The sequence below is a fragment of the Chaetodon trifascialis genome, chromosome 11 (genome assembly GCF_039877785.1).
Source record: "Chaetodon trifascialis isolate fChaTrf1 chromosome 11, fChaTrf1.hap1, whole genome shotgun sequence".
In the NCBI taxonomy this organism is placed as follows: domain Eukaryota; kingdom Metazoa; phylum Chordata; class Actinopteri; order Chaetodontiformes; family Chaetodontidae; genus Chaetodon; species Chaetodon trifascialis.
This window is the reverse complement of record NC_092066.1, coordinates 26,764,436-26,776,046: the sequence shown is the minus strand read 5'-3', so window position 1 is coordinate 26,776,046 and position 11,611 is coordinate 26,764,436. Positions and strand designations below refer to the sequence as shown.

The following is an 11,611-nucleotide window of genomic DNA, read 5'->3' as shown; positions in this document are numbered from 1 at the left end:
TCAGGGGTTAGGTTCATAAATAAAATCGGTCAGATTTCTAGAGATGAGAGCTGCTCCCTCCAAAGTGGGATGGATGCCGTCTCTCCTAATCAGACCAGGTCTTCCCCAGAAAGTCTGCCAATTATCAATGAAGCCCACACCGTTTGCTGGACACCACCTCGACAGCCAGCGATTGAACGATGACATGCGGCTAAACATATCATCACTGGTCAGATTTGGCAGGGGTCCAGAGAAAACTACGGAGTCCGACATCGTTTTAGCATATGTACACACCGATTCCACATTAATTTTAGTGACCTCCGATTGGTGTAACCGGGTGTCATTACCACCGATGTGAATAACAATCTTACGGTATTTACGCTTATCCTTAGCCAGCAGTTTCAAATTTGATTCGACGTCGCCCGCTCTGGCCCCCGGCAGGCATTTGACTGTGGTCGCTGGTGTCGCTAACTTCACATTTCTCAAAATGGAGCTGCCAATAATCAGAGTTGGTTTCTCAGCGGGTGTGTCGCCGAGTGGGGAGAACCTGTTAGAAACATGAAGCGGTTGGTGGTGACCTGTGGGCTTCAGCTTGGGACTATGCTTCCTTCGAACAGTCACCCAGCCTCCCTGGTTTCCCGGCTGCTCGGGAGCTGTCGAGGGACGGCTAGCCGGAGCTGCACTTGGTCGGTCCGCACCGACTACGGGGGCCTGGCTAACTATAGCTAATGGTTTTGTTTCCATGGTGCGGAGCCGAGCTTCCAATTCACTAAGCCTCGCCTCCAACTCACCAAATAAACTACATTTATTACACGTACCAGTATCACTAAAGGAGGCAGAGGAGTAGCTAAACATGTGACACACCAAGCAGGAGAGAGCTGGAGAGGGACAGAGAGAAGCCATCGCTAGCTGCTAGGCTAAGTTGGTATAGCTAGCAGAGCAGACAAGCGCGTAGACAAATAAAATTGACGGTCGCTAAATAAACAGACTTATGGGTGCTTGAGCAGAACTAATGTTACTCTAGAGCGCGGATAAAAGGCCGCTGTAACAAAACACAGAGCAAATTACACTCAGAGGAACAAGAGCGACAAACGCACACTACTCGTGAGGCAGCAACCAGAAACAAGAAGTGAGACGATACGCTTACCTCAGCAATTCAGAGATGGCCGTGATTTTGTCATCTGTTTATTGACAGTGTTAAAATGTGTGAGATTTGATTCATTCAAATGTGAATGACTGCTCAAAATGAGAATGTTAGTATGAAATATAACACTACACATTGTTTTAAAAAAAAAACATTTGCACAAAGCAAGCCTATCCACTTTTCCATGTTGATAACAGTATTAAAATGATAATTAATTGGACATTTAGAATAGATAAAAATGTGCAATTAATTTGCGGTTAATCGCGAGTTAACTATGACATTTATGAGATTAATCGCGATTAAATATTTTAATCGATTGATAGCACTAGTAAATATGCATACCAGAAAATGGATCCGCTCTCCTCAGCGGTTACTCCAAGACAAGATGCAAGTTAAGAGGAAGATGATGCACAGAGCATTGTGTGTGTGTGTGTATGTGTGTGTGTGTGTGTGTGTGTGTGTGTGTGTGTGTGTGTGAGAGAGAGAGAGAGAGAGAGAGAGAGAGAGAGCGAGAGAGACCTGGTATTTATCACGTTGTGGGGACAAAAATCTGTTTACACAGTCACATTGTGGGGACTGACCTCCCTTATGGAAACAAAATGCAGGTCCCCTTAATGTAAATCATTAAATTTTAGGGTAAAGGCTGAGGACAGGGTTACAGGTTAGGTAAGGTTAGATTAGGTACAGGGTTAGGAATAGGCAAATAGTGGTTATGATTAGGGTTAGGGTTAGGGCAAGGCTCCAGTAAATTCAATTCAATTCAGTAAACAAAAGTTGTCTCAGGACACTTTCCATACGGAGCTGGTACAGACGAAGCTCTTTTATCTACAGAGAACCAACAATTCCCTCATGAGCAAGCACTTGGCATCAGTGGCGAGGAAAACCCCCCTTTTAACAGGCAGAAATCTCAGGCAGAACCAGGCTCTGGGTGGGTGGCCATCGACCGGTTGGGTTAGAGGGGGAAAGCAAGAGAGAGACAGACAGAAATGCAGACAGACAGACAGACAGACAGACAGACAGACAGACAGACAGACAGACAGACAGACAGACAGACAGACAGACATGGAGTCACAGTAACAGTGACAGTGGATGTAATAATAGCAGTAGCAGTTGCAGTGGATGTCAGGCAGGGCCAAGGCAGGAGACGCAGCTGCAATCCACAATCCAGATTCAGCCACTGTCCATGGGAACCTGCAAGACGACAAAGCACAGAGACTCCGGGGAAGGAGCTAAGTTAGTAACACGTCTTGGTAGGACATGAAAGCGTGCAGATGGAGAGGGAGAGAAAGGCAGAGGAGCTCGGTGTATCTTTGGAGGTCCCCCGACAGTCTAATCCTATAGCAGCATAACTAGGGGCTGGTCTAGGACAAGCCTGAGCCAGCCCTAACTATAAGCTTTATCAAAATGAATGTAAATCTATGTAATGACCCCACAAGTGATAAAGACACAACGTGTGTGTGTGTGTGTGTGTGTGTGTGTGTGTGTGTGTGTGTGTGTGTGTGTGTGTGTGTGTGTGTGTGTGTGTGTGTGTGTGTGTGTGTGTGTGTGTGTTCGCATTGTGTCACTGAAATGGATGCCAAGGCCACAAAGCAAAGGATCTCTGAGGTTCTGTCAGTACATTTTGGATATATTTGAATTACAGCCACCGGGAGACTCAGAAAGACTCAAGGCAGATGAAAATTGCAGTGTTGGCCTAACCCAAACAAATAGTTATCTTCATTGGCTCCCCAAGATAACCGACCTTCCCAAGGTCGATATCACTCCACTCTCCTGGATGTTATGTTGACAGGACGCTCTGGCCCTCTCTCCTCCTCCAAACATCCTCGACTCCCGTGAACTTTGTTTCTGGATCAGAACTCTCAGAGGTCATCTCCATGGCTACGGCTGTGTCTTCGTCATCAGTCATCAGACAGAAGAGACAATGGGTTGGGACTGAGCAGAGATGATGTACATGGGTTGACACATACACACACAAAGACACATATAACACACACACCCCCCTCAAAGTCAACGGCTTTGTGGCTCCCTCCCCCCTCCTTTCCTTGTCGCAATGCAGCACGGAGGGTTGCTGCGAGGCGCCGTAATGTGGCTGCGTGCATGCCGCCTCAGTGTCTGTGCTGTGACCCCCCCCCAACACCCTCACCCGCTCCCACATGTGAAAGTCTTGAGGTGTTTTTTTATCTAATCCCCCCCCCCCCCCCCCCCCCCTTGCCTCTTCCTCCCTCTTGTTCTCCTTTTTTCTCATCTAAGTAAACAGGGCACTGATCGCTGCAGACCCACAGTTCTCCTGTTCCTGTACTCCCCATGTTATGTGTCATTGTTCCTTTCATGTTTCTTGGACGGGATGTAACTGAAATGAAATTTCCCCTCCGGACTAATAAAGGCTTTCTGATTCTGATTCTGATTCTGATTAAAGGCGCTGAAGGTTACGCTTAATATCTCTGCAATGAGATTCGAGGCTTTCATTGCTATGTATGAGCATTTATTTTCCACTGTCAATGACTAAAAGCAACCTCAGGCCACAACAGACTCACCAGTGACCGACAGCGCTTAGTGGCTCAGTTTGACAGACAAGCATTTTTCTCTGCTCTGTTTGCCTGTAGCTGTTGTCAACATGGCTGTAAATTGCTGAGCCTATTAATCATTTAGTCCAGTAGTGCTGAAAAACTAGGACAAATTGAAGCCAATTTACTTATTCTGTGGTCGAGGATTGAGATTTTTATTGTGTGTTGGATATGTGCTCGATTAGGCTATTACAGGCAACTATAGGCTGGCAATAGAATTTGTGGCCAAGTGAGTGTTGGACACTTGAATAAAGACTCAGCGTGAATAATAATAGCAATAATAATACACAGATATTGTAGTACATTGTTACATGTCTCTGTCCAACTTTTCTTTTAGCACTAGAGTACAGTGTATGAGCTTTGTCTTTGTTTACTCCTGACAGAGGCAATCATTTGAGGGCATACTCCCTCTTGTGGCATAAGGGGGCAACAACTCTTGTCTTGGTGTTAAAATGAAAGTAAAATAAACAACACATGGCTTCTTCTATGAACTTCTTGTCTTCACATGAGGACTTTTCTTTATTTTCAGTTAACATTTCAAAACTATAGCCTTTGTTCCGTTCATATGTAGGCTCGTCCATAATGTTTTTAATTCTCGTGACTGGAAATGTTTTCATCTGAGAGGATAATTATTAGTAGCTTGTTTCACTAGTCATATTTTCAGCCAAATAATCAGTGCCAGACCTATTCCACGCTTCTATCAGTGGAAGAAGACTCTCCTGTGGAATTTCAAACCAACTACACACCACTATCACTCATCACTTATTACTTGTCTTTCAGATTATACAAATACAAATTAAAATGACACTGTATCACTAAGAAACAATGCTTTATAAGGTAGTTATAGTAAACAATTCTACACATAAAACAACCAAAAACAATAACCCACAATGGAAATAAAAACAAAATTGTCAAAACTGCACAGCACCCCCCCCCCCCCCCCCAAAAAAAGAAACAAACAAACCAAAACAGCTACGATACTTATTTATATTTAAGTGACTTCAACCCCAAATCTTTTGTTGTTGTTTTTTTTTCTTTGGCCTCTTTGGTGTTGTTAGGAAGCATACTCAAGGCTGAAGAACCCCAATATAGTACATTTATCATCATGTCATCTCTGTGAGAGCTAGGTACGACCAGGTGATCAGTCCTCACGTGTCTTCTTTTGTGCTCATTACAAAAAGCTGAATATACTAGTTTTTCACACATGACTAGTGGTGTATTATTCTATATGACAGTTTGCATGAATAAAAGAAAGCTTGATTTAAATCTAGCCTCCAGGGTTAGCCAGGAGTGTTGTTTATACAGCTCACACACAACAGTGCATAAAGAACAAAGAACTGATCTGGCAGTTCTGTTCTGTATAATGTGAAGTTTTTTTTGTTTGTTTGTTTTTTGTCTTGTTTTTCAGCACCTGACCAAATGACTGGTTGGACCTTACAATACTGTGTCAGGTGTGACAGAACAAGTGACCTAACAATGCAGCCTCAACAGAGGATGGAACGTATGCAGAACATTACCTAAAAGTAATATGCCCTTTCCTGTCTCAGAGAAAATGGAATGAACTTGGCCTGAAAGACAGTAAGTAATTTAACAATTTCATTTGTTTTCCCTGAGTTGAATGCATTAACAATTGCTTTCTTAATGACATATGGTAAATCATTTATAAAGATTGAAAATAAAAGTGGTATCAAGCAACTCCTTTGTGGGACAGGGGAGGATAATTTTTTTACCATTGTGAAACACTAACTGTGTTCGAGAGGTAACTCTCCATCCAGGCCAGAGCTAAAGGTTAAAAACCAGAACATTTGAGCTCAGCAACTATTTTAAAAAGGGCAGTTTTACATTTTCTGATTGTTGTTTCACAATAGGAATTCAGTGAGACAAAGCTAGAGGGACTCAGAGGATGTCAGAGGATCACTTCACAGCCAGTATCAACAGGAATGATTATAGTGAGCAAAGCCTGTTTAAATGGTCATGTGAGTGTGGTTGTAGACAAACATAAAAAATTATGAACCTATATTTTAAAATAAATCAATTATGAAGCTAAATGTTTGCACACTGAAGCCAATGCAGCTGTGCATTTCTCAAACAAACTCCCCAATCAACAAAACAGGTTGTTTGTCATTGCCTTATGACAAGTAATCAGATAAGAAATTGCTTTCTGGATGAGAAATGTGTCTGATGAAATCAATGTTCAATCAAATCATCAGTTAGGCAGAAGGTTTTTCTTCTATTTCTGTAATAAGTAGGTCATGGTTGCCTCGTCTAGGAGGGAAATAAGCCTTTTCAATGCCCATGAAAAGCATCATCATACAAGCATCCCTAAGGGGTCTTATAGTTATAATAATATTCAAGGTGCGTGCAGTTTGGATTTACAGAATTCCTATTGGAATGGAACTGATAAAGAGCCTTGGAAAGAGCCTAAAAATGCAGTCTTGGTCTGGAAGTCATATACAATCATACAATATGAAAATGAGTTTCCAAACTTCTTCATTTACACATTTGAAGAGTTTTGTCTTTTTTTCTCTATGGGCTTTCTCTTTCCTTAACTGTTTTTTCTTAACCCCAACTAAATTAACGACTTACTTTGTGAGCAATGCAAGCCACCCGCACACAATCTGTTCAGCCTCCTGCCCTCTGGGAGGAGGTATAGGAGTGTCAGTTCCCGCACCACCAGACTCACCAACAGCTTTATCCATCAGGCTGTTGAACTCTCTCCCCTCCCTATCCTCAGCTCCATCCAACAGGCTGCACTGCATTACTATACCACTTGCACACTTACACACAAACAGAAAACTTCTGCTGCTATTACTGACAGTCTTTGCACTATTACTATCCTCAAACTTAAACTTTTTGCTGTTACTTGTACATTTACACTGTATTTTATTGAACTCTTATTCTCTGTTGTCTATTTTTAGTATTTATTTTCAGTTTACTGTTTACCATAGTTGTTAGGACACGTCTGTCTTTATTCTTTGTGCCTGTGCACTTTACTGTTTTACTTGAAATTGTCACACCGTGGGATAGTGGGAAACATAATTTTGATTCCTTTGTATGTCTGGTACATGTGAAGAAATTAATAAAGCAGACTGACTTTGACTTTGACTTTACACACAGACTGTCATTTCAAAAATCATCCAGCAGGTGTCACTTTGTGGCTGAACTAAAAAGGTGCTGCCATAATGTCACCATTCAATTACAGTAGCTGGTTCCAAATCATTACAGTGCTGTATGATCACCAATCTGGAACTTTTAACACTGCTGAAAGACCTGCATCTTAAGCTTTCTCTGCTATTGTGTTAATGTGATGACTACCACTCCTACAATACTGTTATTTTTTGTTAATCCAGTGTTGAAACTGCAGAGATTTGTCTGATAATGTCACGGCTTTCTTTGCCACATCTATCACCTTTGACACCCAAATGACATCAGAGACAATGTATAAGAGCACGAGTGGACTCTTTATGAAAAATGCACTTGTCAAATTCTGGATATATTCACTGTTCTGAGGTTATTAAATTCAATGATAGCTCACAAATTCAGAGAAGTAAAACACAACATCTATAGTACATCTGTTAAACTAGAACCAGAGCCACCACACACATTTTCCCATTTACAAAGGACAAAGGACTAAAGAACTTCTCTTACTGTGTTATGAATGTTTATAAGCTTCTGTAGGTATTGTACTAGAACCATATCTGAACATACTGTAAATGTAGGTTTACAGTGATACTATGAAAATATTTCTAAGAGTTTTATGAAATTTGTTGTATTCCACTGTGTAGTTGGATCAGATTTTCAAAAATAGGATTGCAGATACTTGGGTGGAAAGACTGCAAGAATGTTTTACTCAAATGTTATTGTGTTACATTTTGAGGGAGGACTATTATACATAAAGTTCAAAAGGCAATTTTATTTTTTGAACACTTTTTGTATATCCCTCCATCCATTTTCTATGCTTTTCAGGGTCGCGGGGGGGGGTGGAGCCTATCTTGGCTGTCGATGGGCGGGATGCGGGGTACACCCTGGACTGGTCGCCAGCCGATCGCAGGGCACATACACACAACCATTCACACTCACACTCACACCTAGGGGCAATTTAGAGTCACCAATCAACCTAATGAGCATGTTTTTGGTCTGTGGGGGGAAGCCGGAGTACCTGGAGAGAACCCACGCATGCACGGGAAGAACATGCAAACTTCACACAGAAACCTTCTTGCTGTGAGGCACGCGCACTACCTGCTGCGCCACCGTGCAGCCCATTTTTTGTATATAATGTACATTTATATGTAGGGTTTTTTTAATATTTCTGATTAGTCATTAGTGGAACAGCATCATGCTGTCCCGGGGTGTGAACTGCACCGAGTCCTGATGACCAAGCCAGAAGTAAATTACTTGTCTATCAACAGCCATTTGCAGACTCTGTGCTTTTAAATAAATATGCCTTGCTAGAATGAGGCTGAAGCGTAGACAAAACTCAAACAATTACACAAAAATTGCGGACAAAATATAAAGAATAATGGATTTTCACAGTGGGACCAACAAGCATTATTAAGCTATATAAATCAAATAACCCACCAGTTTAAGAGGAGAGTGAAGCATCATTAAGGCTGACAACACAGAGTTGTACTGACAACGTAAACTTGATGGCAGCTTCAGCCCACAAAAACAGATACATTCGGGCAAAAGAGTGTGTCGTTTTTCTACAACATGTAGTGCACACACAACACAAACAATGCTGTGTTGCTCAGAAATGCAGCGGTTGGTGACATTCTTGTCTGGAGTTACAACAATTGGTGAGTTTGTTGTTTTCCCCTGTGTGAATGGCATTCTCAGAGCTTTGAGTCAGAAAAATACAATGAGAGTCTAATGGTTGAGCCCTGAGTGATTCAGTTTACAGCAGGAGGACTAGAGGAGAAATGGCATAACTATGGAAAGCCACTGTGCTCACTATTCATATCATTTTCTGTTTATGTTAATGTTAACAGATTCTGTTTTTCCAATTGTAGTCAAGAAATGTTTAATGATAATGGTATTCTGCTTATCTTTAGTACTAATATTAATTACGAACAGCTACTAATATTTTTCTACACAATTCATTGTTAATCTGGGAAAAATTCTTCTGTGCATTGCGTGCTCTAATGTAATCAAATAAAATCTAACAAAACTTTGAAATAAAAAGTTACTGGTGTGAAAGCACGTCTTTGTTACTGACCCCAACAAGTAGCCTACTAATGGTAGTAGTTGAGGTATCATATGCAGCAGTGCCAGAAGCAATAACAAGAGCTGTACTGGTCTTTAGTAATAGTTGATAGATACATGGATCTAGCCAACCTAATTCCTGGGCCAATCAGAGGCCAGGATTCATATTATGGGTGGACCTGTATGTTGAGGATGGAGAGATGGGGGATGCATGAGAGAAACAGAGAGGGAGGAAGAAGGGAAGAGCAGATGTCAGTCAAAGCAGAGGCTCAGGACAGACAAACCCAAACAAGCCAAACTCCAACAGCTTTGCTTTTATTTTAGACAGAACAAAAACATCCCGGATCCAAGTGCTGTGGGAGACGGCAGCGGGTTTGACCAGAACAGCTCGGGTGTCAACCAATCTCAGCATAAGGAGGCTCCAGCACTGGGTCCGAGCTATGCCAGTGAGACGGGGACATGTGGCTCCCCAGAACACTTTTCTGGATACAATCATCCGCAAATTTGAAGGACAGAGTAAGTATACATAATATTTATAAGTTGTAACAGCAGGAGAAATGAAAAATGGTTCATTAAAAAAGAAATTTAAAAAAGAAAAAAAATGTATAGCCTATATTTAACGATATTATTAGATTTCCCATATATGTATATATATATATGTGTGTGTGTGTGTGTGTGTGTGTGTGTGTGTGTGTGTGTGTGTGTGTATATATATATGTGTGTGTGTGTGTGTGTGTGTATGTATGTATATATATATATATATAACTTGTTTTGCACATATATAATATAATGTATGTAAACATACATGCATTTCAGATCTATGTTTAAAATAATCTGTGCAACATATAACCAGTTCTTTAACTGTTTCATATTAACATATTAATCTTGATGCATCGCATTTTTTATGCAAACAGTGTTGGTAAACTCTGCAGTATGCCAAACCAGTCTAAATTTGTCATTAAAGGGCCCCTAAACTTATAGGTCTATGAAAATGAAAATGAAAATGAAAATGAAAATGAAAATGAAAATGAAAATGAAAATGAAAATAGCATTTGTTTATTATATATTTATGTATGCATGTATTTATTAGGGGCAGCACAGTGGCGCAGCAGGTTGTGCGCATGCCACACAGCAAGAAGGTCGTTTTTTGTGTGAAGTTTGCATGTTCTTCCTGTGCATGCGTGGGTTCTCTCCGGGCACTCCGGCTTCCTCCCACAGACCAAAAACATGCTCATTAGGGTAATTGGTGACTCTAGAATGTTCCTTAGACTCTAAAATGTCGTGTGTGTGTGTGTGTGTGTGTGTGTGTGTGTGTGTGTGTGTGTGTGTGTGTGTGTGTGTGTGTGTGTGTGTGTGTCCCAAAAAGGGATAATCGGGTATAGACAATGGATGGATGGATGGATGGATGGATGGATGGATGGATGGATGGATGGATTTACTATAAAAGTACATAATGAATACAGGTTATATAAGTTATAAAATATGTCATAAAAAATTAAAGAGAATTTTACTTACATGAGACCTTAAAAATATATTAGAGATAGAGTTAATACTAATAAGGTTTTCCCCCCAAACAACCTATAACTGAGTGAAGTCATAATTTGTTCTTTCTTCCAGGAAAAAACAGAAAGAACAAATGTATACATTTGTGTGTGTGTGTGTGTGTGTGTGTGTGTGTGTGTGTGTGTGTGTGTGTGTGTGTGTGTGTGTGTGTGTGTGTGTGTAAATATATTAAATTCCTTTGGGAAATAAAATTATTAATCATCTTCAAATTTTATTAATCAGTCCACATAATATAAATTCAGTAATTTATTCTGTCGTAATAACATCTAACTATCTGCAGTGACCCTGGCATATTCTATGCTTTGACAAATGCAGTGGTAATGTTATTTAACAAGGTAACATGCTATGACAAGTGGCTCAGGGAAAAACATCCTTCATCTCTCAGTAGTACAACATCTAGTGGTCACACTTGGTGGGATTTTCTTGTTTTTCTTCAATAATAGCAAACTCTGAGCTGCTGCTGTGGTGAGAATATCTGCCTGTTTCATTATCGGTCATGTAAAGTTCTTTAAGATAAAAGCCCTAATCTGATAATATTGGTGTATTGTTTTTTGGGTTTTTTTGGTTTTTGGTTTTTGGTTTTTTAATAAATAAGCTAAAATCAAGTCTCATCAGACTGATTTAGCTAGATATGACACTGGAGAGTAAATGGTCGCCAGTTTGCCAATTTCATTTGTTTTAGCTAGCCAGTACAAATGGGCCGAGCTGACATGCTATTACACTGTACTTAATACAACCCCTTCAGAAATGAACAACAGTGTGTTATTAAAGTTTATAAGTTATACTTTTCAATATGTACTTCTGAATAAAAAATGTTAAAGTCATTTGTCTCTTTTCTTAAGAATATCAAAGATTTTAGATTTCTGTACATCTGTTTTGATGCTACATAAACATTACATATTTTGATTTATTTGGATCCCCAATATGAGTGCCAGTGTATAACTAAACCAAAGATTAACATTTAGGCAATAGTCATATATTTATTATACATGTGTAAAATACATGAGACGTATGAAAGTGGCAGTTTTTGCTAGATTTCATAATAAATCTGACATATACTTGTGTATATGGTGACATCACACATCACAAGACATACGTGGACAAGTACAATATATATGTAGGTTATATATTTTGTCATGTATCAGATTTAGTAAGGCCT

The 11,611-nt window shown here is 40.2% G+C and overlaps 2 protein-coding genes across 2 annotated transcripts in view; one reads left to right on the top strand and one right to left on the bottom strand.

Moving 5' to 3' along the window:
• Nucleotides 1–882, bottom strand: LOC139338475 (uncharacterized). Its single transcript, XM_070973509.1, has one exon. It carries the CDS (start codon nt 880–882, stop codon nt 1–3), a length of 882 nt encoding a protein of 293 aa, XP_070829610.1.
• An 8,447-nt stretch (nt 883–9,329) lies between these two features.
• Nucleotides 9,330–11,611, top strand: part of LOC139339450 (voltage-gated inwardly rectifying potassium channel KCNH6-like) — a 70,144-nt gene continuing 67,862 nt past the window's right edge. The window contains exon 1 of the mRNA XM_070975073.1: nt 9,330–9,405. Coding sequence (XP_070831174.1) covers nt 9,330–9,405 — 76 coding nt within the window. The remainder of the gene's footprint in view (nt 9,406–11,611) is intronic.